Source organism: Scyliorhinus canicula, chromosome 6, assembly GCF_902713615.1.
Source record: "Scyliorhinus canicula chromosome 6, sScyCan1.1, whole genome shotgun sequence".
Lineage (NCBI taxonomy): Eukaryota > Metazoa > Chordata > Chondrichthyes > Carcharhiniformes > Scyliorhinidae > Scyliorhinus > Scyliorhinus canicula.
In genome coordinates, this window is record NC_052151.1 from 187,265,260 (window position 1) to 187,291,854 (window position 26,595).

At 46.9% G+C, this 26,595-nt stretch overlaps 1 protein-coding gene across 3 annotated transcripts in view; it reads right to left on the reverse strand.

Annotated features, from left to right (window-relative positions):
- Nucleotides 1-26,595, reverse strand: part of khdrbs2 (KH domain containing, RNA binding, signal transduction associated 2) — a 907,500-nt gene that overhangs the window by 588,303 nt on the left and 292,602 nt on the right. For all 3 annotated transcript variants that reach the window (XR_005461061.1, XR_005461060.1, XM_038800664.1), the window contains exon 3: nt 20,355-20,471. Coding sequence is in view for 1 of the 3 variants with exons in the window: in XM_038800664.1 (XP_038656592.1) it covers nt 20,355-20,471 (117 nt within the window). In the remaining 2 variants the exon portion in view is untranslated. The remainder of the gene's footprint in view (nt 1-20,354; nt 20,472-26,595) is intronic.

Sequence of the window (26,595 nt, forward strand, 5' to 3'; positions counted from 1 at the left end):
CCCCTCCCCTTCTTGGGACTCCTGCTTCTTACGTGACCTCCATGTCCTACCACGCACGGCACTGCAGTGCTTCCTCCGGCCACTGCAGCGCTGTGCCTGGATGGGCTGGAGAGGTGCTGGCCAATCTGATTAGCCAGCAGCTTGACAATCAGGGACTCCCATCCATGCGAGGACGGAAGTCCTGCTTGCTGCCAATGAATGGCCATTTGAGGGTAAATTGGCAGTGGACCTGTCGGAGTTGGCGGGGATGTATTCCCCTGCCGACTCCCCAGATGGTGGTGATAGTTGCGAGGGGGGGGGGGGGGGAGGGTTTGTGGTTGTGGGGGCCATACCCCCACAGCACTAAACATTTAGGCCTATGTGAATACTGCTTCCCTCCACCTGAGCCACATGGTACAACGTGTGGAAGCAGCTCATTACATGACTTCGAGACTCCAATCATATTCGCTGCAGCAAGAATGGAGAAACATACAGCCCACTGCTGAGAAAACTTAGCAAGTTAGCCTAACAAGTAATAATTTTCTGAACACTTCGCTTTCTCTTTGGCTCAGGTGCCAGTTCTGTCTCCCCCGAGTGTTCGCACATTGATCTGGTGTCATTAAGGGATTTGGCACACGGAAGTGAAAATGGAAACTCATATCATCAAATCAAACAAATCACCCGACCGTTAGACTTACTGTCTGTTTCACCTGATCATTAATTCTGTCCGGGCAATCTGCTTAATGAGAATTTTAATAAGACTCTTACAAAAGGTGTGAAGAAGATTGAAACCATAATTTGAAAAGTCAGAACTAAGTACTTTTTCTGGGATATTGCACCGCTTCTTCAACAAACTGATTCTTAAACAAATCCCCTTCAAACTGTTTACCAACGGCTTTGTTAGGGGGAGGAGAGACGTTGGAAATCTGTTTCCGAGGGGGTTGCTCTTCAGTGTTTCAGGCCCAGGCTCCTGATCTTTTGCACTCAGTGCAGGGAGATGGAATGGCCAAGTCGGAAGACCCCCTTTGTGGGTCCAGCCATGGTGGGTGTCATCAGGCCATGATTGAGAGAGTGGCTGGGCCACTGTCTGCATCTCTTCCGTGGCAATGTTGAGCCATGTGCCCTTGCATTCCTGTGGCTTTCCATGTTCTGGGGGTTCCAGAGAGTTGGGAGCACCGTGAGGCAGCAGTGCTAACATTGCGTCACCGTGCTGCCCCAACAACATACAAATATACAAACAAGGCGACAGGAATAGGACATTTGGCCCCTTGAGCCTGCTCCGCCATTTAATAAGATCGCGGCTGATCTGACAGTAACTTCAAATCTGCATCCGGCCTAACCTCGATAACCTTTTATCCCCTTGCTTACCAAGAATCTGCCTTCAAATATATTCAAAAGATTCTGCTTCCACATCCTTTTCCAGAAGAGGGTATCAAAGACTCACGACCGACTTTCACCTCATGTACCATTTCAAATGGTCAACTCCGTATTTTAAAACAGTGGCCCCTAGTTCTAGATTCTCTAACAAGAGGAAGCATCCTATTCGCATCCACCCTGTCAAGGTTCCTCAGGGTCTTCTTTCTCAGTCAAATTGCCTCTTATACTTCTAAACTCCTAGCCTGTCCAACCTTTCCTCATAAAACAGCCCGACCATTCCAGGTATTAGTCTAGTAGCCCTTCTCTGAACTGCCTCCAACATATTTACATCCTTCCTGAAATAAGGTGACTAATCCGGTGCAAAGTACTCCGCACGTGGTCTCACTCGTGCTCTGTATAACTGAAGCATAACCTTTTATATTCAATTCCCCTGACAATCAATGATAACATTCTATCAGCTTTCCTATTACTTGCTGTACCTGCACACTAGCTGTTTGCGATTCAGTCACTAAGGCACCTAGATCCCTCTGAATCTCTCATCATTTAGATGATCAGCTTCGCTTTCATTTTTCCAGCCAAATGGACAATTTCACATTTTGCCACATTATACTCCATTTGCCAGATCTTTGCCCACCCACTTAACCTACCTCTACCTTTCTGTAGACTCCCTATGTCCTCTTGACAACGTACTTTCCTGCATATCTTTGTGTCATCAACAAAGGTGACAGCCATCCCTCCATCCAAGTCACTTATTTAAATTTCAAAAAGACCAATTTATGCCAACTCTCTGCTTCATGTCAGCCTTCCAATAATGCCAATATGTTACCCCCCTAGACCAGGAGCTGTTATTTTCCACGATTAACTTTGATGTGGCATTTTATAAAATGCTTTCTGGAGATCGAAGTACAGCACATGCACCAGGTTCCCCTGTTTCCACATGTTACTTCCTCAAAGAACTCTAATACGTTGGTTAAACAATCTCTGCAAGGCCATGTGGTGGCAAAGTGAGGTGGCAGGAGGGTGATGAAGCCTGGGAAGAATAGACCAAGGGGTGTGTTCACTATCCGATTCCTGTCAGAGATAGCGAGGCTGAGACAGCAAATGACCCATGAGGTTTGATCAACACACCGGCCCAGAATTTGATGGAAAGATAATGGTGAGTTTAATGTGCGCGTAATTATGAATGTGTAAGTCATCCAACAACTTGTGGAGGTGGAGAGAGCCTTGCTGAAACCTGTGCATAATGGGATAGCAGGTGAGAATAATACAGGCTGTCAAAATAATTGTCATGGTTAAAGAACCCCCCCCCCCCAGGTTTGGTCCATTTATTATATAAAAGCAGACAGTAGTGGAGCCAACCACTTTATGGTTATGTTTTAAAGTGTCATGCAGGCGTTGTTTTGAAATGGTCCCAAGGCAGTATGCTGTTTTCATAAAGCAGCACGGTAGCACAGTGGTTAGCACTGTGGCTTCACAGCATCAGGGTCCCAGGTTGGATTCCCCGCTGGGTCTGTGCGGACTCCGCACGTTCTCCCCGTGACGGCGTGGATTTCCTCCGGGTGCTCCAGTTTCCTCTCACAGTCCAAAGATGTGCGGGTTAGGTGGATTGGACATGCTAAATTGCCCTCAGTGTTCAAAAAAGGGAGGAGGAGTTATTAGGTTACGGGCGTAGGGTGGAAGCGAGGGCTTAAATTGGGTCGGTGCAGAGTCGATGGGCCGAATGGCTTCCTTCTGCACTGTATGTTCTATGTTCTAAAGCTGCTGCATTATCCCAAAATGACTCAGGAATTGCATCAGCTTTACGCAGAATCAGGCCACTCGGCCTACATTGCCTGTGCTGGCATTGATGCTCCACACAAGTCTTCTCTCACTCCTTCTATATCTGATCCATCCCACCAACATACCTTTCTATCCCTTTCTCCCTCATCTGCTCATCCAGATTCCTCGTCTTTGCATTGATACTATTCACCTCAGCCATTGCTTGTGGTGCGCAGTTCCACATTCTAACCACTCTCCGGGCAGTGGTCTCCTAAATACCCTGTAGATTTTATTAGTGATTGTCTTTTGTTTATGATCTCTAATGCAGGGTTAATACTCAAATACAATACAATCTACTGATCACGCCCCACCGGAATCAGGGCGGGATGTGGCCAGTACATCCCGAGGGAGGCCTCTCATGGGATTTCTGGTGGCCTTTACGCCTCGCGAGATCGAACCACATCTCACAAGGTATCGCGATCTTGGCCCCACTCACAATGGGCAGGAACCCAGACTCGTACTGCTAAGTGAGTTTAAGAATCCGGATCGAATGGCCATCCGGCATCTTTCAGCCTTGACGAGGAGACCCCAACCAGGCACCTTTCACTACTGGACCCCACAAACAGGGACCAGATGGAACAGTACCTGAGGGGTCACCCAGGTGCTCCGCGATCCCTGGTGCCACCCAGGCACTGCTGGTGCCACCCAGGCACCTTGGCACTGCCAGGGTGTCCAGGTGGCACTACCAGGCTGGCAAGGGCACTGCCAGGGTGCCAGGCTGGCAATGCCAAGGTGCCAAGCTGGCACCGTGCCTTCGCCAGGGGTCACATCTGGGGGTGCCGTGCCCATATGAGGTGGGGTGCAGGGGGGCCCTGAGGACACACCGGGCAACATAGGTAATACAGAGTGCCATTAGATAGCGGGGTCATTCCCGGCACTATGAAAGACGGGAATGGTCCCACTAATCCCACCCAGAATGGACTCTGTTTTATTTTGGTTCCGTAAGAAGTCTTACAACACCAGGTTAAAGTCCAACAGGTTTGTTTCAAACACGAGCTTTCGGAGCGCAGCTCCTTCCTCAACCTTTGGTTGGATCGCGCCTACAAATGAGTGGCACTTCACTTCCTGCATAAAAGGGAGTGGAGGCACTTTAACTGGTGGAATAGAGGAACAGGAGTCGGCCATTCAGGAGAATCAGGGCAGAGGTGAGTGCAGTGGCCATCACTAAGGAGAAAGTTCTGGGGAAACTGAAACGTCTAGAGGTGGATAAATCACCTGGACCGGCTGGACTACATCCCAGGGTTCCAAAGAAGATAGCTGAGGAGATTGTGGAGGCATTGGTAGTGATCTTTCAGGAATCACTGGAGACAGGAAGGGTCCCAGAGGACTGGAAAATGGCTAATGTAATATCGCTGTTTAAGAAGGGGGGGGAGGCAGAAGACGGGAAATTATAGGCCAGTTAGCCTGACTTCGGTCATGGGGAAGATTTTAGAGTCCGTTATTAAAGATGAGATTGCGGAGTACTTGGAAGCGCATGATAAAATGGGTCAGCATGGCTTTATCAAAGGGCGATCACATCTGACAGATCTGTTAGAGTTCTTTGAGGAGGTAACAAGGAAGTTAGACAAAGGAGAATCAGGCGACATGATCTATTTAGTTTTCTAGAATGCCTTTGACAAAGTGCCGAATTAGAGGCTGTTGAATAATTTAAGAACCCATGGTGTTAAGAGTAAGATACTGGCACGGATAGAGGATTGGCTGACTGGCAGAAGGCAGAAAGTGGGGATAAAGTGGTCTTTTTCAGAGTGGCAGCTGGTGCCTAGTGGTGTGCCTCAGGAGTCAGTGCTGGGATCACTACACTTCACAATATACATTAATGATTTGGAAAAAGAAACTGGAGGCACTGTTGCTAAGTTTGCAGATTATACAAAGATTTGCAGGGGGACAGATAGGGTGGCTGCAGAAGGACTTGGACAGGCTAGGGGAATGGGCAAAGAAGTGGCAGATGGAATACAATGTGGAAGTGTGAGGAAGAAGGGAGGCATAGTCTATTTTTTTTAATGGGAAAAGGCTTAGGGAATCAAAAGCACAAAGGGACTTATTAGAATAATCTTTATTAACACTGCAATGAAGTTCCTGTGAAAATCCCCTAGTCATCACAGAGACACAGAGAATTCAGAATGTCCAATTCACCTAACACCACGAGGAGTCCGAGTTCAAGATTCTCTTAAGGTTAACGTGCAGGTTCAGCCGGCAGTTTGGAAGGTAAATGCAATGTTAGCATTCACGTCAAGAGGGCTAGAAGACAAGAGCAGAGGCTGTATAAGGCCCTGGTCAGATCCATTTGGAGTATTGTGAACAGTTTTGGGCCCCGTATTCTAAGGAAGGATGTGCTGGCAAAGGATGCAGAGGAGGTTCACAAGAATGTTTCCTGGGATGAAGAGCTTGTCATATGAGGCGTAGTTGAGGACTCTGGGTCTGTACTCGTTGGAGTTTAAAAGGATGAGGAGGGATCTTACTGAATCTTACAGGATACTGCGAGGTCTGGATAGAGTGGACGTGGAGAAGATGTTTCTACTTGGACGGAAAAGTGGAGAAAATGTTTCTACTTGGAGGGAAAACTAGATGCAGAGAACACAATCTTAGACTAAAGGGACAATCCTATAAAACAGAGATGAGGAGAAATTTCTTAAACCAGAAGGTGGCGAATCTGCAGAATTCTTTGCCGCAGAAGGCTGTGGAGGCCAAATCACTGAGTCTCTGCAAGACAGAGATGGATAGGTTCTTGATTAATAAGAGGATCAGGGGTTATGGGTAGAAGGCAGGAGAATGGGGGATGAGAAACATATTACCCATGATTGAATGTCAGAGCAGACTAGATGGGCCGAATGGCCTAATTCTGCTCCTATGTGTTGTGGTCTTATTCAGGCCTGTTCTGTCAATCAATTGGATGAAGCAAGGGCATTTGTGCTGACTTTCCAGGGAACAGTGTCACTGCCATCCTGTGAATGGCCAGGTACTGCCACCACTGCTGGTGAGTACAGTCAGTGGGAGGAATTATGATTTTGTGTGATAATGTAAAGTGGCCAGAAACGAATTGGGCGGCGTGATTCACATCTCCCTCAAGTAACTTCAGCTGAAATTAAAAATTCGGAGGAGTGTAAAATGGTGGACCAGCGTCCATTTTACATAATCGCACAAAGTCAAAATGATCCCCAGTAGCTGTTAGCCCACCTAGAGTTTCAGGTTTCAGACTTCAGAAATGCTGTTAGTGAAAAACTCTTCAGTGCGGAAGAAATGAGAAGCTGTCCACACAATAAGTTATATAAGGAGTTGGTGGAGACAGGGGAGTTGTTAAATCTGTATGATTTATCAAAACAACAATTGATATTTGTACAATGCTGTAAATTGCCCCAAATCACTCACCAGGTGAATTATCAAACAAAATATGACACCACGTCACAAAAGGAGATGTTAGGACAGGTGACCAAATACTCGGGCAGAAATGCAGCATGTTAAAGGCACGTCTTTAAGGAGGTAAGAGAGGTGGCGAGGTTTCCGTAGGCAACTCTAGAGCTCAGGGTCGAGACGGATGAAGACAAGGTGATGGATTTAACCATTCGGTTACCAGCAGCACTTTGCGATTACTGGAACTCAGTAGAAATTTGAATTAAAACTTGTCAGGTGCAAATAAGAATTGTTTTATTTGTCTTCCATTGATTCATGTTAAAGTCCAGCCATCGTATGGCTCACAAAGAGACAATTTGTAGACAATTGAACTTTCAAACAATCACAGATAAAACTTTACTTACTGAGGCAAACAGCTCGACAACAACTTTAAAAGTCAAAGTCCGAAAATGAAATATGAATACAGGGAGGCAGTGAATGGTTCAGATCAAAGTATAGATGATTCAAAAAGAGAGAAAGAAATCCAGCTAATCTTCAGCTTCAAACCAACACCACCAACCAACCAACAAAAAATCGCCCCCACGAAACTTACAGTTATACTGTTTCATATCTGTCTTAAGTCATCTAATCACACCCCAATATAATCCTAATTGGTTTGGGTTAGACTCAACCACATCTGATTTGACGGCAAGCCGTCCATCTTTAATATGCAACATTACTTCTAATTGTTTAGTATCTGCATACTTGTGTATGTTAAAGAATGCGGCATTGTGCTTTATCAAGGCCAGCAAAAACTGGTTTTCTGCTGGCTTAGCTATTATCCTTCATGTTATCTTGTCAGGCAATGCTGTTTGCTATGGGACCTGCTCTGCCCTTGGACACTGACTTGAAAAATGTATTCAAACTGTCTGTTTTAATCTAGTAAAGTGAATTATGCTGCTTCTATGAAATTGTTATGTTTTGAGAGTGTTGAAATCAAATATATTTGATTCAATGTTCTAACTGTCCATCTTTAAAACCCAACAATAGTCTAAAATGTTTCAGCCTCTATAAGTTATGGAATGTGATTCAGGCTATTATCACGACTGGCCTAAAATCAGAACAATAGAGCCTTTCAGTCACTGGGCTCTCGTCACCTCGTTGCCATGGATTCAGCCCTTGTCCTTGGAGAAATGTAGTGAAAAGTGGTTGTTTTATCAGAGTTCTGTGTTTTTTTTTAAAACTATGTATTTAAAAGTTGTGTTAGAGAAAATGATTATTGCTGTGTCATGCTGTCTTGTCAATGAATTTGCAGAATATGTGTTTGTAATCCTTAATTTAAAACTGGGGCTTAATATTTACGCTCAACAGCTATCTTTTACCTATATTAGGTGTATTAGAAATACCTGGCTTCTACACGAGGCCACAATGATGGAATAAAGGAGTCGGGTGTGCACAGGATTTCAGGAGTGCAGAGGTCTCGCAGGATTCTCGAGTTGGAGGAAGGTACAGAGAGAAGGTTCATACAGAGTACTCAGGTGAAGTGGTTCATGTCAAAGAAGAGTTGACCATTCTCAGCTGCTGGATCTATTAGTGTGGTTTATGGCAGCCCAGTGTCATGAAGGTCATTTACTGCTTTTGGTACAGAGCCTCACTGAGGGCAAAAATAGACGATCGACTTACACATGATCCTCAGGGGTAAAGCCGAAGCACAAAATGATCAGTTTCCCAGTGTATTTACCAGGCAGGATTTGACATAAATACGCAGCTTAAACAGTGACCATTTACTAAACCTCATTATAAGTAAAGAGGATATCCAAGAAATAAATCCAAATAAAATTCTGATTGTAAAATCCCTCCCTGAACTTTAAAGTCAGCAGTTGATGTTGCCCTATTATGTATTTTCTTTTTCTTTTCTTTTCTTTTCATGTACCTAATGATCTGTTTGAGCGGCTCGCAGAAAAATACTTTTCGCTGTACCTCGGTACACGTGACAATAAACAAATCCAAATCCAATATTGGCCAACTTCTTTCAAGGCTCAATCAACACTGGCCACTTACCAAACCAGCGGTGACAAGCTCACCTGTGTGGCAAATTCGCAAAAGGGATGAAAGAAACAGCTAGAAACGACAGAACGGCATATCTCACCAGCGCCATTTGCAGGCCGCTGGAACATATTGTCCATTCTCATGCCGTGAAGCATGTTGAAGCTCACAATATCCTGATAGTCAGCATGATGTTTGGCAGAAAAGGTCAGCTGAAACACAATATTTACGGATTGCAGCGTGACCTAGCTTCAAATCTCAGAGGAGATGAAACTATTCACACGAGTTTTCTCAAAAAGATGTGGCAAAGTTCCTCGTGAACAGTTCTTAGAACATAGAACATATAGTGCAGAAGGAGGCCATTCGGCCCATCGAGTCTGCACTGACCCACTTTAAGCCCTCACTTCCACCCTATCTCCGTAACACAATAATCCCTCCTAATCTTTTTGGAAACTCAGGGAAATTTAGCATGTCCAATCCATCTAACCTGCATGTCTTTAGACTGTGATGGGAAACTGGAGCACCCAGAGGAAACCCACGCAAACACAGGGAGAACGCGCAGACAGTGACCCAAGCTGGGAATCGAACCTGGGACCCTGGAGCTGTGAAGCCACGGTGCTAACTACTGTGCTAGCGTGCTGCCCAACTCTTGTCCAAAGGCTGTCGCTACTTTGGAATCAGGGGAACATTATTAAATTGGATCTGGTGCTTCATAACCAACAAAAGACAGAGTGGTGGGTGATGGTAATCATCTTCTCTTAGGAGATGTCCTCTCTGGAGTTCCCCAGGGAACTGTGTTGGGACCTTTACTCTTCTTGATATGCATAAACGATCTTACCAACAACTTAAAAAACAGTGTGACACCATTTGCAGATAACTGCGTGGTTTACACATCAGAAAAAACTCAAGACCATATCAATTCAATGCAAGATGATCTTCTAGAATTGCAAAAATGGCAGGACCACTGAGAGACAGTACTCAATGCCAAAACATATTATGTCATGTGCATGACCAACAAAAAGGTTCCACCAACAAATGGCTTCAGATTCTGTGATCCAATTCTCCAACAGGTAGATGCACGGCCATGCCTGGGGCTTCACCTTAAAAACAGTCTTGAAGGGAGATTCCACATTCAGCAGATAACATCCAAAGCAAACCGCGTTCTTAGATTTCTGAGGAGGAGTCTTTGACATTGCAGGAAAAAAAAACAGCATTCCAGTTCACTAAACACTTCTTTTTCCAATCCAGGAGTTTGCATATTGTGTGTGGGATCATTATTTAGTGAGGGATATAAAGAACGTTGAAGTGATCCAAAGTCTTTTGACACAATTCTGCACAAATCAGGGGTGACAAATACACCGTGGCACACCCTGGATCGAAGATTTTAAATGGGAATCAGTACACGAAAACGAGGGAGCAAAGTTGACTGACCATGGCCAATAAAAGATGGAATTGACCGGTGGGACATGACAGTTAGAAGTATCTGGTGCCCTCTGGCAATGACAATATAGGAGGTAGTCATCCACACAAACTACAAAGATTATTTGTTTCCAACTATTTGTATCAACAATCTTTCTTCTAAGGACAATCCCACAATGGAAGAAGCTGGTAAAGGGAAATAATCACAGCTCCATCACTCAAAGATTCAAGAGCCATCTTCAGATTGTTTCCGTTTCTTAAGTTTTTATTATCGGGACAACCATTTCAGCAGCTCATATCTGGTGTAACTGGTGCTAACCATACAGATGTTAGTGGAAAACGGATGTTAGTCTGTGATGCTGACACAATTAAAGCAGAAACAGACGTGTAAGTTGGGACAGTTGTTTTGTTATGCTCTTGACGCAGCGTGAGCTGCTCCCTTGATGTGCACTCTGACAAAGGAAGGTTCAGACTTGGAGATAGCCTTAACACATTTATTAAACTGTTAACTATTCTCCTACTTGGATTCGACTCTCCTGTTAATCCTGCTATAGCTACTCAGGCTGACAAACCAATCTGCTACAATCCACGTGGTGGGTGTGATGTGTTTCAAATCACCCCTGTCTGTACTCACCAAGTGTCTCCACTGGATACAGGAAGATCATGTGTCCTGTGTCCTTTTATATGGGTTGGTGTAATACCCCCCTGTGGTAGTGTCACCTCTGTGTGTGTCGTGAATGCCCATTGGTCGTGCACTATCTTACTGTCGTATTGGTTGACTGTCTGTGTGTCATGTATCTGGTGCTCCCTCTAGTGTCTAGCTAGTCTATGTGTATTTACATTAACCCCTTGTGTATTTACACCACATCCCCCCTTTTTCGTGTTACATATTTTCTGTACAGTGTTAAAGAAAATTGAACAAAAACAGGTAGATAAGTGATGCTCTGTACAAGTTATGATGACTGTGATGACTATACAATATTATACAAGACCAAATAATAATTGCAATGACTTAGAGGATAAGACAATACAAAATAAAAGTTATGAGTCCAATAGTTTATGAATTGATATGATCTGGTATGGAAGTGTGAATGGTGCCGTTGTCATTCCCTTGTGAACGCCGTCAGTGTCCTGGTGTTTGGTCATCAGGAGGTGTTCAAGTGTTTAAATCATTTCATTGACTGATTTGGAGTCTGTTTCTTTTTTTTTTTCGATGCTTATGGCAGCAATTCTTGATGGCATCAGTCCTGAAAGCCAGGTTGCCTGTTGGTAGTGCAGCAAACATGAATTGGTAAGATGCATCACCCTGCCATGGTATGTCATTGTACTGAGCTGAGCAGTAACAATGTCCCACATTTGCAGAGTTGTACCATGTTGCACCAGTTGTAGTTCCATTGTTGTTGTTTTTGTCGTGCTTGTTGTCAACGCGGTTGCCTTTGGTATGCTTCTTGTTATTGTCTTTGATGTTGTTGTTGTGTTGGTTGGTTTTGCTGTCGTGTTTGCTGCGCTCAAGGACCACACTCTGTGGATAATAGGAGTCCTTCACACAGTTACTCGTGTCAGCGTGCTTTGTGGCATCTGCTGTCACCTTGAGCGTGCCGTCAAGGAGTTCGCGGCGCTCCCCGTCTGGAGTCATGTCCGGCTTATGGAATGAGCTTTGGCTTGTCGATGCTCCTCGTCTGGAGTCAAAACATTCAGGAATGCATTTGCTTGTGGAGAGGCTCGAGCGGATGAGGACTGAATGAACGTGGTGTCACCGGAGTCACCAGTCGTCTCACTGTGATTGTCCAGTGCCTCTGTGCATTCTAGCTGAGGTCTGTCACGTTGCACATCTGGTATTGGAAGTGGGATGCCGTCGTCACTTGTTGCACATACAGTGGGTAGAGCCTCAGTGTCTTCTTGCTGTGCACTTGAGCGTGGCAGACTGTCATAGTCGTTCTGTTCACTTGAGCATGGCAGACCTGCATCGTCTGCTGCTGGTTGCTCAGAGGAGGTTGCTAGACCCTCATGATCTTGTTCATGCAAGGACTGTGCTCTGGAGTCTTGCGTTGCTTCTATCATCGCTTTCTGTGTGGAGTCTGGGACTCTTCGCAGTGCGTGGACCACTCTCTGTGTGGCAGCAGGCCGCTCTCTGTGGGCTTGTACCACTCTCTGTCTCTTGGTGTCAGGCCACAGCATAATCCTGCACTCGCAAGTCGGGATGTCGTATGTGCTGGGCCGAAGAGATTCCCCAATCCGAAGAACTCGTCATCGGGGTCTTCAATGTACAACACGTCTAGTTGCGGTTCGGATTTGGTACTGGGGTAGCCTCCCAAGGTGAAATCTTCATCTGAGTCATTGTCTTCCAAGACCATATCATCATCTAGGGTGGTGCTTATTGCTTGTTGCAGGGTTCTGCGGAGGTTACTTGCAGCTACTTTTCGAATTTCAGGCATTGTGCTGTCGTTCCAGGTGAAAGGATCTGGTTTTGAGGCTTTAAAATGTTTTCCCCGTGATTTGGGACGTTTCCCCTTTAAATGGGCATGGTCCGGGGCCTCTGACATCACGAAGCTGGTGACGCAGAGTGTAGGAAGCGATTGCACATATCGCTGTTCCTTTACTTGGGGCCTTTTTCGCAATTGCCCATGCGCGGCTTCTCACGCATGCGCAAATGGACCTTCCCGTTCTGTGCACTCTTCGCGCAACTGCGCATGTGCAGCTCCTTTTTCAAGATAGCTGCAAATCAAAACTGCCGTTTGTTGCTGCAAGCCTACCTCGTGGTGCGTTTTGGCGCCTCTTTTACCTTTTCTTCTTGTATCTTCCTCGCAGAATTCTTGGAATTTGTCCAGGACTGCCTGGAAGTCACTCTTGTTTTGCCCCTTTGAGTATTTGAAGGTCTGGAAGATTTCAGCTGCTCTTGGACCCATGATGGTAAGTAGAAGCTTTATTTTCTCTGCATCCGCCACGCCATCTAAGTCGGGCGCTACCAAGTAGATCTCAAATCTCTGCCTGAATGCACGCCAGTTTTCACTGAGATTGCTTTGGTACCTGAGCTGCTGTGGAACTGGAATCTCGAACATCTTGCCTGGGTATTGTTGCTGGTTGTCACTGTCTGCTGAGTTGTAACGATATGGATTTAAACAGTTTACTCACTGGTACCATGTTTTGTTATGCTCTTGACGTAGCATAAGCTGCTTCCTTGATGTGCACTCTGACAAAGGAAGTTCAGACTTGGAGATAGCTTCAACACATTTATTAAACTGTTTACGATTCTCTTACTTGGATTCGACTCTCCTGTTAATCCTGCTATAGCTACTCAGACTATCTAACCAGTCTGCCTCAATCCACGTGGTGGGCGTGATGTGGTTCAAATCAACCCTGTGTACTCACTAAGTGTCTCCACTGGAAAGAGGAAGATCATGTGTCCTGTGTCCTTTGATATGGGTTGGTGTAATGCCCCCCTGTGGTAGTGTCACCTCTGTGTGTGTCGTGAATGCCCATTGGTCGTGTCCTATCTTACTGGCCTATTAGTTGACTGTCTGTGTGTCATGTCTCTGGTGCTCCCTCTAATGTCCAGCCAGTCTACGTGTATTTGCATTAACCCCTTGTGTATTTACAGTGATGCATATCACAACAACAATAAGTTGCAATGAGGAAATAAGAACCTTAGAAATGGATATGGGCAGGTTACGTGAGTGGGCCAATGTGTAGGGCATTCATTTTGGTTGGGAAAATGGGAAGGCAACTTATTACCTGAAGGGGTAGAGACTTCGGGGTGCTCCAGATCTGTATATCCTCGTACATGAGGCGCAGAAAACTAGCACGCAGGTACAGCAGATAATAAAGAAAGTGAATGGAATGTTGGCATTTATAGCTCAAGGAATAAACTATAAAGGTAAGGAAGTGTTGTTGCAACTATACAAGGCATTGGTGAAGCCACACCTGGAGTATTGTGCACAGTTTTGGTCCCCTTATTTGAGGGAAGATGTAGTGGGATTGGAGGCAGTTCAGAGGAGGTTCACTAGATTGATTCCAGAGATGAAGGGCTTGTCATATGAGGAGAGATTGAGCAGTTTGGGCCTATAGGCTCTAGAGTTTAGAAAAATTAGGGGAGATAATAAAGTGATAAAAGGTATGAATAAAGTATACGTTGAGCGGATGCTTCCTCTTGTGTGGCATTCTAGAACGAGAGGTCATAGGCGTAGGATAAGAGGTACCAAATGTAAAACAGTTGTCGCAATCTGGATCCCTCCCACAATGGGCAGGACCTAAATTTGCATGTCTAAGTGTGCAGTTAGGCACACTTAAATATGTCTCTGCCAGAGCTAACCAGCACGCTGGATCTAACGCCCTTGCTGAGAAGATCCGAGCCGTGCATCGTTTGGCACGGGTCTCCACAAACAGGGACCAGGCCGGGGGGGCAGGGGGGTCTCTGGGCAGGGAGGTAGCCTGGCACTGTTGCTGCTACCTGGGAACCATGGCACTGCCTGCCAGGAATACTGGGCAGTGGCACCCAGGCACCATGGCAGGGCCATCTGGGTGCTGAGGTGGTACTTTGCCCGTGCTGGGGATCGGACCCAGGGGTACCCTGCCCTTATGAGGTGGGATGGGGAGGGCTCAAGAACCCACCAACAATTCACCCTCAGCATAAGCCCACTCCTGCTCCTCCCCTGTAAGCTCCAGGGCTCTTTCCCCAAAAGGAGCCAGGATCTTCAGCCCCAGCATCCCACCGCCCATCTTCACCAGCTCGCGGCAGTTGTCGGTGAACGTCTGCTGCAGAAACACAAGTGGCGATGACGTTAGCTGGCCGCCTAGTGGGTCAGGTATCAATGACACCTGACGTGTGTGGGCACAGAGTGTGAGGAGGGAGGGGTTGTGAGGAGTGGAATCCCAGGGGTTATAAGGAAGCTTGTATGAGGTTGGGTGCTGGGGCCCTGCTAGATGGCAGTATGTGGGTTTGAGGTTACATTCCAAAGGGTGAGGGCAAGGTGGAATTCAAAGACGAGACAGGAAGACATAACGGAGTAGGTTGTTCATCTTCTTGGTCAGGCTGCTAGCACTGACCAGTGCTGCCACCGTCTCCCAGCTGGGGTTTGGATCTTGCTGGGGGGGGGGGGAGGGGGAAGGGGGGGGGTGGTCTCCTGCCAGCCCGATGGCTGATTGTTCCCTTTAGAACATAGAACATAGAACAGTACAGCACAGAACAGGCCCTTCGGCCCTCAATGTTGTGCCGAGCCATGATCACCCTACTCAAACCCACGTATCCACCCTATACCCGTAACCCAACAACCCCCCCCTTAACCTTACTTTTATTACGACACTACGGGCAATTTAGCATGGCCAATCCACCTAACCCGCACATCTTTGGACTGTGGGAGGAAACCGGAGCACCCGGAGGAAACCCACGCACACAGGGGGAGGACGTGCAGACTCCACACAGACAGTGACCCAGCTGGGAATCGAACCTGGGACCCTGGAGCTGTGAAGCATTTATGCTAACCACCATGCTACCCTGCTGCTACCCTTTCTCCCCTCCCTGGTGTCCAACATTCTGGTTAGGGCCCACTCCTTGAAGTGTGGAGCTGGCTCCCTCGCTGTCATCCTCCTGGCTTGAGTGAGAGCAAGTGTTGTGGAGCTATTTAAATGCAGTGCCCCCCTTGAATAAAGTACTCAGATGAAAACACCCAAAGTGACACAGCCAAATTCTGGGAAAATTCCACCGATTTGGTTACTCAGCAATTACATAGATTCATAGAATTTACTGTGCAGAAGGAGGCCATTCGGCCCATCGAGTCTGCACCGGCTCTTGGAAAGAGCACACTATCCAAGGTCAACACCTCCACCCTATCCCCATAACCCAGTAACCCCACCCAACACTAAGGGCAATTTTGGACACTAAGGGCAATTTATCATGGCCAATCCACCTAACCTGCACATCTTTGGACTGTGGGAGGAAACCGGAGCACCCGGAGGAAACCCACGCACACACGGGGAGGATGTGCAGACTCCGCACAGACAGTGACCCAGCCGGGAATCGAACTTGGGACCCTGGAGCTGTGAAGCAATTGTGCTATCTACAATGCTACCGTGCTGCCCATACATCAAAGGGCTCGTCCGGGATTACTGGAATTCTGCGGCCGTGGAGATTCACTCTTGCCGCCGGCAGCGCACTCCCACCCATGGGTTTCCCGGTGGCATGGGGTGGCTTCAATGGGAAATCCCATTGACAAGCGCCGGCAAGAGTGATTCCCACCACCAGCGAATGGCGCCCCGCCGGGATACAGCCGGTTGGGTGACCGGAGAATCATTCCCAACATCTCACCCTCAACCTGACTGAGTTTTAAGAAGCTGCTACATTTGCAAATGGTTTGTCTGTTAAACCAAGTACTATGACAACATTTGCAATGTCACTCAATCCTCGAGCCAGAATGGCAACAGTTAAGTTTTGGAGTCTCATTGTTACAGATAGCAAAACATTTCTGGAGATTTTTAATTTTAAATAAATCTTATTTTTCTTATCTGTCTCTTTTTTTTTATCTCTCCCATTGAATTCAATCTTGTTTTCCTTCTCTTTGTTTCCCCTTCTGTGCCTGATTTGACTTTGATTCACCCGATTTCCTGCACCGCTTTTCCTCTGTTTCTTTCTCACACCTTAAATCTCATTGATTAGGAGATGGTTTGTCCAGCCACTCGCTCAGGTCTCACATTTTCAGGAACCAAAAGCGCACAAATCTTTCCAGCTGAAGGCTGAGGGAGAAGAAGATCAGAGTAGCAACACCAGCATATCCACCAGGAGATGCACCAGAAGATGCACCAGCATATGCACAAGGAGATGCACCAGAAGATGCACCAGCAGATGCACCAGCAGATGCAGCAGGAGATGCAGCAGGAGATGCACCAGGAGATGCACCAAGTGATGCACCAGGTGATGCACTAAGAGATGCACCAGGCGATGCGGCAGGTGATGCACCAAGTGATGCAACAGGTGATGCACTAAGAGATGCACCAGGCGATGCGGCAGGTGATGCACCAGGAGATAAAGCAGATGAAGCACCAGCAGATGCACCAGGTGACTCACCAGAAGATATACCAGCAGATGCACCAGGAAGTGCAGGTGATGCACCAGGAGATGCACCAAGTGACCAGGAGATACAGCAGGTCATGCACGAGGAGATGCACCAGCAGATGCGCCAGGTGATGCACCAGGTGATGCACCAGGAGATGCACCAAGTGACGCACCAGGAGATACAGCAGGTCATGCACGAGGAGATGCACCAGCAGATGCGCCAGGTGATGCACCAGGTGATGCAACAGGAGATACAGCAGGTGATGCATGAGGAGATGCACCAGCAGATGCGCTAGGAGATGCAGCAGGAGATGCAGCAGGTGCTGCACCAGGCGATGTACCAGGAGCAGTGATCGAACTGCTTTGAGCAAAATACATTTCTGTTAGACATTTTGTTCTCTTGAAGTGTTTTACAATATTTCATGCAGGTAACATCACATCAGATTATAATCACTTCACCTGTTTTTTACTGTTTAAATGTAGTGTGGCGAATGTATTTCATACTGTATTGTATTGTATTGTATTATGTCCTTGTGGACTCTGTATGTGAGACGATGCGCGGCTCTGCCCATAGGGGGAGATGAGGAGCTTGTACAGGGCTCCACCGTGGCTCCGCCCATGGCTCCGCCCATGGCCCCTCCCACTACCGGACGTATAAAGTGCTGCAGCCGTGTGAGCCTGCCCTCAGTTCTTCTGGTCGCAGGCAGGCTCAGTTGTAAGACTATTAAAACCACAGTTTACTTCTAATCGCGTTCCGAGTGAATTGATGGTCTCATCATGTAGAATCATTCTCGACCCACAAACCTGAGCCAACAAGCATGCATAAGATCTCCTTCTGACCTGTTCAATGTATCTTTATTGTCTCTTTTCCTGATTAATTTGATTCTCTGCCCTGCAAAATCGCGGTTTAATGCTGCAGCTGGTTTAACTGTCTTTCTCTCTCCAAAATTCAACAGAGAAGCTCGAAAGTTCATGTGTGTTCTTCATGAAGTCATGCGGAAGAGACTCTTAACTCAAAATTTTTTTTGGGCAGATAGGTGAGAGTTGGGCTGGGATTCCCCTTTCCGGGGACTAAGTCCTCACGCTGGCGGGAAAACTGGCGGCAACGACTCCGGCGTCAACAGGCCCCCAAGGTGAGGAATTCTCACCAGTCTCGGGGGCTAGGTGGATGCCGGAGGGGTTGGCGCCGCTCCAGCAGGCACCAAAGGGACTGCCTGATTCCGTGCGCGCGCTTCCCCCCACCTCCCACCCCCCCCACCCCCCCCCCAAACCCCCCCACCCCGAGGACCGCCCACGCCGACTTATCTGCCAGGTCCTGCTGTGTGGGACCATGCGTAACCCACGCCGGCGGGGCTGGCCAAAAATGGACGTCCACTCGGCCCTTCGGGGCCCGGAGAATCGCCGGGGGGTTGGGGGGGGGGGCGCGATGCCAATGGCCCACGACCGGCGTGGCTGGAATCCCGCCCCCGCCCAAAAAACGGCAACGGAGAATACGGCAGCCGCCGTCAGGGCAGCGGGGCGGGAATCTCGCCACCCCCCAGGGATTCTCCAACCCCACGGGGGGAGTCGGAGAATCTGTTCCAAATACGAATGCTGACCTGAACCCACTTATTTCTGGTTTTACTGGAGGCAGACAGAGTTGGGGCATAGGCAACTCACCCCAAAGGGGTGGGTCGGCACTTTAAATAACAACATGAGGCTGCGAGTTTCCTTTGTGTGCGCTGATTTGACGTTAACTGTGAGCGCAACAGTTAAACCCAGACAAAGACTGCTGGAACTCGTGGTTAGGTGGATCAAATATTCTCTATTAGACATCCTCCTTGATTAAACAACGCCCCATCAAATCCTTTGATCTCTCCCCAATCTCCAACACCCTCCCCCCACAATTGCCCAACACTTTTGACATCCCGAGATCCATGATCTCCTCCTGAAACCTCCAGCTTCACCCTGTCATCCGCCACCCCCAACCCAGAGCTCCAATACCCTCTCCCCTCCACCATGATGAGGAATGCTGAGGATGTGTCGACATACCCCTTTGCACTTTGCAGCACACAGGGGAACCTGATATTCAGCCTCTCCATGTTCGACTTCTCCACCACGACACAGTCGGGTTTTAAAAAAAATTCAGTCCATGGAACAGTACAGCACACAGAAGGAGGCCATTCTGCCCATCGAATCTGGACTGGCTCTTTCGAAGAGAAAACCAGTTCATCCACCACCTCCTCGCTCCTCACAGAATGTTAAGCCATCAGAGTGGAGCTTTTATAAGGGAAGGCAGTGGTGTTCTGGTATTGGCGCTGGACTAGTGATCCAGGGTAATGCTCTGGGGACTGAGGTTTGAATCCCAGCCAGGCAGATGGTGGAATTTGAATTCAATAAAGAGTCTGGAATTAAAAGTCTAATGACGACCATGAAACCATTGTCGTAAAAACTCATCTGGTTCACTAATGTCCTTCAGGGAAGGAAATCTGCCACCCTTACCTGATCTGGCCTACATGGGACAGCAATGTGGTTGACTCTTAAATGCCCTCAGGGCTGGGCAATAAATACTGGCCCAGCCAGCGTCGCCCATATCCCATGAACGAATAAAGAAGAAAAAAAACAGTCTCTATAGACCATGCGTCTTGCCTCTTTGTCCTTCATCCCTGTTGGACATTACCCTGTATGAAACTCTTACACAAATGTCATGAATTTGTGAAAACACACACGCTTTTCGTTTTGTTTGTTTCTCAGAATTGCTCAGCAATATCAGCACAGCGTGAAACAAGATCCATGGAAAAGTATTAGGAGAATGCCTCTGTGATTCGAAGCTCCCAGCAGGAAGCAGCATACATAAGGAGCTTAGCTTGGGTGATCACAGATGTGCAGTGCGTGATTTCCTGAGCTGCAGTGTCTGCGCCGAAGGCAATTCCCATTGGGGACGTTGGAATTCTGAATCACTCATTATTCTCTGATGTGAAATAGCTACTTACAGATTTATCTGCAATCCAATTGCTCGTGCCCTATTTCATTGGGTATATAATGGCGGCGAATTAAAGTATAAGATTCCAGTCATTAGCACAACGGAAGATTGTTTTCTTTTTTGGAACTGTGAGGCACTCTAGAAAATCCTTTAAACAAATGTACAAAGACACATTTTCATATCCAAGTCGTTATTTGACATTTTAATCACTCCTTTGGTGCACCATAATAAAATGATTAGAATATTGAACTGGTTCTCTCCTACATGCTTCTAGTTCAACCTCAGAAAATCTCAACATGATAAGAAAATTGTGTACTTTGGAAAATGGGGGTCACACTCACAATATCCAACATTATGAATGACCGTCCTTAATGTTCTTACCTTGGCTTTGTCCCTCATTGACCCTTTGCCCAAGATGGACATTTTTGCGCCTGTTTCTTCCTGCAACCTCTTTAGTGAGTTACCTCGTGGTCCGAGCAATTTTCCCACAAAATTAAACTGTGGAAAGAAAAACAGTTTGATTAAAAGGCCTGTTTTCACGCACTGACAGGTCTTCCCTTCAAAATCCAAAGACATTAGAACATAGAACATAGAACAGTACAGCACAGAACAGGCCCTTCGGCCCTCAATGTTGTGCCGAGCCATGATCACCCTACTCAAACCCACGTATCCACCCTATACCCGTAACCCAACAACCCCCCCCTTAACCTTACTTTTATTAGGACACTACGGGCAATTTATCATGGCCAATCCACCTAACCCGCACATCTTTGGACTGTGGGAGGAAACCGGAGCACCCGGAGGAAACCCACGCACACAGGGGGAGGACGTGCAGACTCCACACAGACAGTGACCCAGCCGGGAACCGAACCTGGGACCCTGGAGCTGTGAAGCCTTTATGCTAACCACCATGCTACCCTGCTACCCTGAAGTAGCAGTTTACACCGTCTACAAAACTAGTTATGTTCACTCTTGTTTCTCTTAATTTGTTCGTGGGGTGTGGGAGTCTCTGTAAAAAACAGCATTTATTGCCCATCTCTAATTCTCCTGGAGAAGCCACCTTTTTGAACCACTCCATATCGTGAAGTTACACCCACCCACAGCATTGTTAGGGAGGAAGCTCTGATTGGCGTTTATCGTTTTACTGCTGTTTGTTTCCGATTTTCCATTGCCCATCTCCAATCCCAATTGAGTGGCTCTGAGGCAAGGCTACCTTTGGCAGGGAGAAGTAGGATGGAGTTAGGCTCGCAGCCTCCCAAGGGGACAATGGGGCCAGGTGGATGAAGAGGCCAGCAAGCTGGAAGGCCTGACTCTATTGGAACATCAACCAGTTGTAAAGATGACTGTTAGGTCTTCAAATAATAATAATAATCTTTATTAGTGTCACGAGTAGGCTTACATTAACACTGCAGTGAAGTTACTTTGAAAATCCCCCAGTCTCCACACTCCAGCGTCTGTTCGGGTACACTGAGAGACGCTCACCTAACAGCACGTCTTTCGGGACTTGTGGGAGGAAACCGGAGCACCCGGAAGAAACCCACTCAGATTAGGGAAGAACGTGCAGGTTCCACACAGACAGTGACCCAAGCCCGGAATTGAGCCCTCACGCTGCGACCAATGCATGCCCTCCCGTGCCCCCTCCATGCCCCATGCATTCTCCATACCAACTGTCCATCCGCCACTATATCCAGAACAATTGAGACATTGGCAAGTCTTTCAAATGCTCATGAATCTCAGACAGTAAGTGAGGTGGCTTTGCAAATCTACTGAGAAGAAAAGCTGCTCAGTTTACAACAGCGATGGGCAACCTAGGCTGGTGAGTGGGTCACATGAGTGCCACCCCCCTGTCATCTCAATGGGCTGCAAGATTGAAATCTGGGTTGTTAATTAACCCTGACCCCATGAATAATGTTAGATACATTTAATAGACACTGAATGAGTTAGAGAATATGCGTAAACATTCATATGTTAAATGGAACTGTCATCCACTTCAAATGGTAAAAGCAGAAGAAATATTTACCTTTTCATTGGTCACAGAGGGAGCGCACAGCCTTCAAAGACAATGTTGTGCACAATCAGCATGCGCCTACCTCCACTTGCCCTTGCTTTAAACATCATTTGTGTATCATTCCAATCATACCAGTAGGAAATAAACAACATGGACGGAAATCAGTGGAATGTGGCAAACCCGCACGTGGGACCATTCAACAAAATGTCTCGTGGGCCACACTCAGAACCCAGAGGCCCCATATGCCCCCAAGGCCACAGGTTGCTCACAACTGGCTTACAACTGCAAAACAAGTCAATCAATCACAATCATTCATAGTAACAATGACGCAAAGATATTATTCACTCCACACCACTTAATTCTGTGTAAATAATCACACAAGGGTATTGGAAAACCTGACCTTTTAGGATGGAGGGGGCCCGGATGCTATATTACAACAAGTGTTGATTAGCATGAGGCAGGACTTCCAACTTCACTGAGGAGGAAGCCCAACTTGGCGGGCTGCTGGCCAATAGGTCAGCAGCTCTCCAGTTCCTCGAAGGCACAGCCCTTCAGTGGAAGAGGTACTGCAGGGAGCTGGTAAGAACTGTTCTAGGACCTGGAGGACATGTAAGAGGTAAGGGACTCAGGGTGGGGAAGGATGGGAAATGTCAGGAGGCAGGGGACCATGAGGAGGACAATCAACTTCTTGGGGAATACGTCGGTGGTGGATGGGAGAGGGGTGTGTGGGAGGAAGGTCAAAAGGTCACAGAGACTTAAGGGCAGGGTGCCGCCAGTCAGAAGGTATTTAAAATTAAAGCTAAGCGGGAGAGGCCTTAATTTGGCGTGTTTCCCCTCTGAGGCCCTACCCACTCTGTCTAAAATCGCACGCAGTTTGGGGTGGGCGGGAACACAGATAGGTTCACTTGTGCACCTATCACCAGACCTGTGGAGCTGGTAGAACAGGTCCGTGTGTTTCTGAGTAATTTATGAATTGTTGACTTGTGTTAAAAAATATATACTGATAGCAAGCAGTGAGCCTGGTTGGATTTCTTAGGTTTAGTTGCAAATAACCTTGATTCATTGCAAATGAGCATCTGCCTGTGAATCACACTCATAACAGTTTTGGTCTTTGGATTCAGGTCTTCTTGATGTTCCTTAATTGTCACAATATGTTAGCTCTATATTTTCTTTTTTAAAAGGTCTACTTTTATATAGTGTTTTTCACAAATGCGGAATGGCTCAAAACTCTTTGTAAATAACGAAGTACTTGAGTATTGCTGAAAAAGACACATATTATTGAAACTTTTGTCTTGCACTCATCAGGGCATTTCAGAAGAATACCAAATGTAAAGGGAACAACAATTTATACTGCATGAGAAGAGAATGCTGATTGACAAGAGGAGTCTGATTGGTAGAGGCGTTGCTATGGAGAATGCATCAGTTAACTGGTGGCTGACAATTTACTGTCAAACTTTGTTTCAATTCAAACAAGCAGGTTAACTCTGAATGGTCAAGGCATTGCCCTGGGTACTTTTGTAAGTGTGGTCCTTTCTGTAATATAAGAAACACAGCAGCTAAATTTCACACAGCAAGATGTCACAAACAGCAACATCACAGTGATCAAATAGCCTGTTTTATTTATGTTTGTTGTTGAAAAGACATAAGCATAGAAACATAGAAAATAGGAGCAGGAGGAGGCCATTCAGCCCTTTGGGCCTATTCCGCCATTCATGGTCATGGCTGATTGTCCATTTCAATACCCTAATCTCACTTTCCCCCCATATCCTTTGATCCCCACTTTCCCCCCATATCCTTTGATCCCCTTCACCTCAAGTGCTATATCTAACTGTAAATAAATATTAGTCAGAACATCGCAAAGAACTCCCCTGCTATGTTATGGGCCATCAAAGTCCATCGGAGAGGCCTTGGTATTGGATTTCACCTGAGAGACAGCACCTGTGACATAGTGGTACTCCCTCACTACTGCACTGGAGGGGCCGTGGGGAAGGGGTTGAATTTCCGCTTTGGGAGTGGGGAAACTGGAGTCGGGACTGATCATCAATGGATGCCTTCTGGGTTCAACACAAAAAGAAGACAGTCACACTGGCCAGGGGTCTCCTGTAGATCCCAAACGGCAAGCAAATATGCAGGCAAATGTTGCATGGGAGACTGGCCAAGAAGGGAAGAGACCATGGATTCCAGGGCAATTTGGCAAATTGGATCGAAAATTGGCTAAATGGCAGGAGGCAGAGGGCGATGGTGGAAGGCTGTTTTTGTGACTGGAAGCCTGTGACCAGTGGTATACTGCTGGATTCATTGGAATTTAACACTCAAAAGTGTGAAGTGACACATTTTGGGAGGACTAACAAGGCAAGGGAGCATACAACGAATGGTAGGATGCTGGGAAATACAGAGGACCAACGTGACCTTGATGTGCATGTCCATAGATCCCTGGACAGGCAGGTAAGGTGGTTAAGGAGGTATTTGGGATATTTACCTTAATTAGCCGAGGCATAGACTATGAGCAGGGAGATTATGATGGAGCTGTACAAAATGTTGGTTCGGCCACAGCTGGAGTAATGTGTGCAATTCTAGTCGCCACATTATAGGAAGGGTGTAATTGCACTAGAAAGAGTGCAGAGGAGGTTCACCAGGATGCTGCCTGGGCTGGAGTGTCTCAGCTATCAAGAGACGCTGGATAGACTGGGGTCGTTTTTCCTTGGAGCTGAGAAGGCTGAGGGGGGGCCTGACTGAGATGTATAAAATCATGAACGGTATTGACAGGAAGGAACGTTTCCCCTTAGCGGAGGGGTCAATAACCAGGGGACGTAGATTTAAGGTAAGGGCAGAAGGTTTATAGAGGATGCACCCAGGGGCTGGTGGAAATCTGGAACTCAATGGCTGAAAGGCAGGGGCTGTTGAGCAGACTGGCTAAATATCTGGCTTTGAAAGCAGACCGAGGCAAGCCAGCAGCACGGTTCGATTCCTGTAACAGCCTCCCCGAACAGGCGCCGGAATGTGGCGACTAGGGGCTTTTCACAGTAACTTCATTGAAGCCTACTCGTGACAATAAGCGATTTTCATTTCATAGGTAGGTGGAGGCAGAGACCATCATAACATTTAAGAAGTATTTAGATGAGCACTTGAAATGCCACAGCATACAAGGTTACGTACCTAGTGCTGGACAATGGCATTAGAGTCAATAGGTGTTTGATGGCTAGTACAGGTGCAAAGGCCGAAGGGCCCCTTTTCATGCTGTACAAAACTCTCTGACTCTCTGACTTGTGGGCAGCATGGTAGCATGGTGGTTAGCATAAATGCTTCACAGCTCCAGGGTCCCAGGTTCGGTTCCCGGCTGGGTCATGTCTGTGCGGAGTCTGCACGTCCTCCCCGTGTGTGCGTGGGTTTCCTCCGGGTGCTCCGGTTTCCTCCCATCCAAAGATGTGCGGGTTAGGTCCTAAATTGCCCGTAGTGTCCTAAAAAGTAAGGGGGGGGGGGTTGTTGGGTTACAGGTATAGGGTGGATACGTGGGTTTGAGTAGGGTGATCATTGCTCGGCACAACATCAAGGGCCTGTTCTGTGCTGTACTGTTCTATGTTCTTCTTATGACTCAATGGTTAAGTACAGAAACAACAGGGCAGTAATAATGAGAGATTTCAACCACCTGAATATTAACTAGGATAGAATTAACGTGTAAGACACAGAAGGAGCTGAATGTGTAGGAGTATTCAGGAGACCTTTCCAGCCAGTGTGTATCAAGCCCAACAAGAGAGGGGGCAATTCTCGGCTTAGTTTTAGGGGGCTGGAAAGGTAGACAAAGTATTAGTTGTGGAGTACTCTGGTGAAAGTGATCATTATTTACTGAGCACAGTAAGAAGTCTTACAACACCAGGTTAAAGTCCAACAGGTTTGATTCAAACACGAGCTTTCGGAGCGCGGCTCCTTCCTCTGGTGAATGGCGAGGTATGTTCCAGAAACATTTATATAGACAATTTCGGGCTTGAGACAATTTACACCTCTTCGACCTGTGATTATCCCTCTCCCTGGATCTGTAATGATTTGATTACCTGCAAATGCCTGCATTCCAAGCATTGTCCAGCATCTCTGACTTTGTCTATATAAATGTTTCTGGAACATACCTCACCATTCACCTGAGGAAGGGGCTGCGCTCCGAAAGCTCGTGTTTGAATCAAACCTGTTGGACTTTAACCTGGTGTTGTAAGACTTCTTACTGTGCTCACCCCAGTCCAACGCCGGCATCTCCACATCATTATTTACTGAGGTCGAGGGCAATTACGACAAAGGCCAAAGATATACCATGAATAAATGTTTTCAATTGTGGGAAGGCTAACTTTATTAAGCTGAGATTTGTTTTAGCCAAACTGAAGTAGAAAAGCCATTGAAGGTAAATAGGTGCCAGATCAGTGAGAGGCAAGAGATAGTGAGAGTTCAGAGCAAGTGTGCTTTCTTAAAGCCAAAGAACGGGACTAAAATATCCAGGATGTCAAGAGACTCAAATGAGAGGATAAAGAGAAAAAGCCAAGCTGACGACAGATACTGTGGGATCAATAGACAGTGAACCTACAGCAGACTAAAAAATATAGTGGCAAATTTAAACCAGGAACTAAGGAG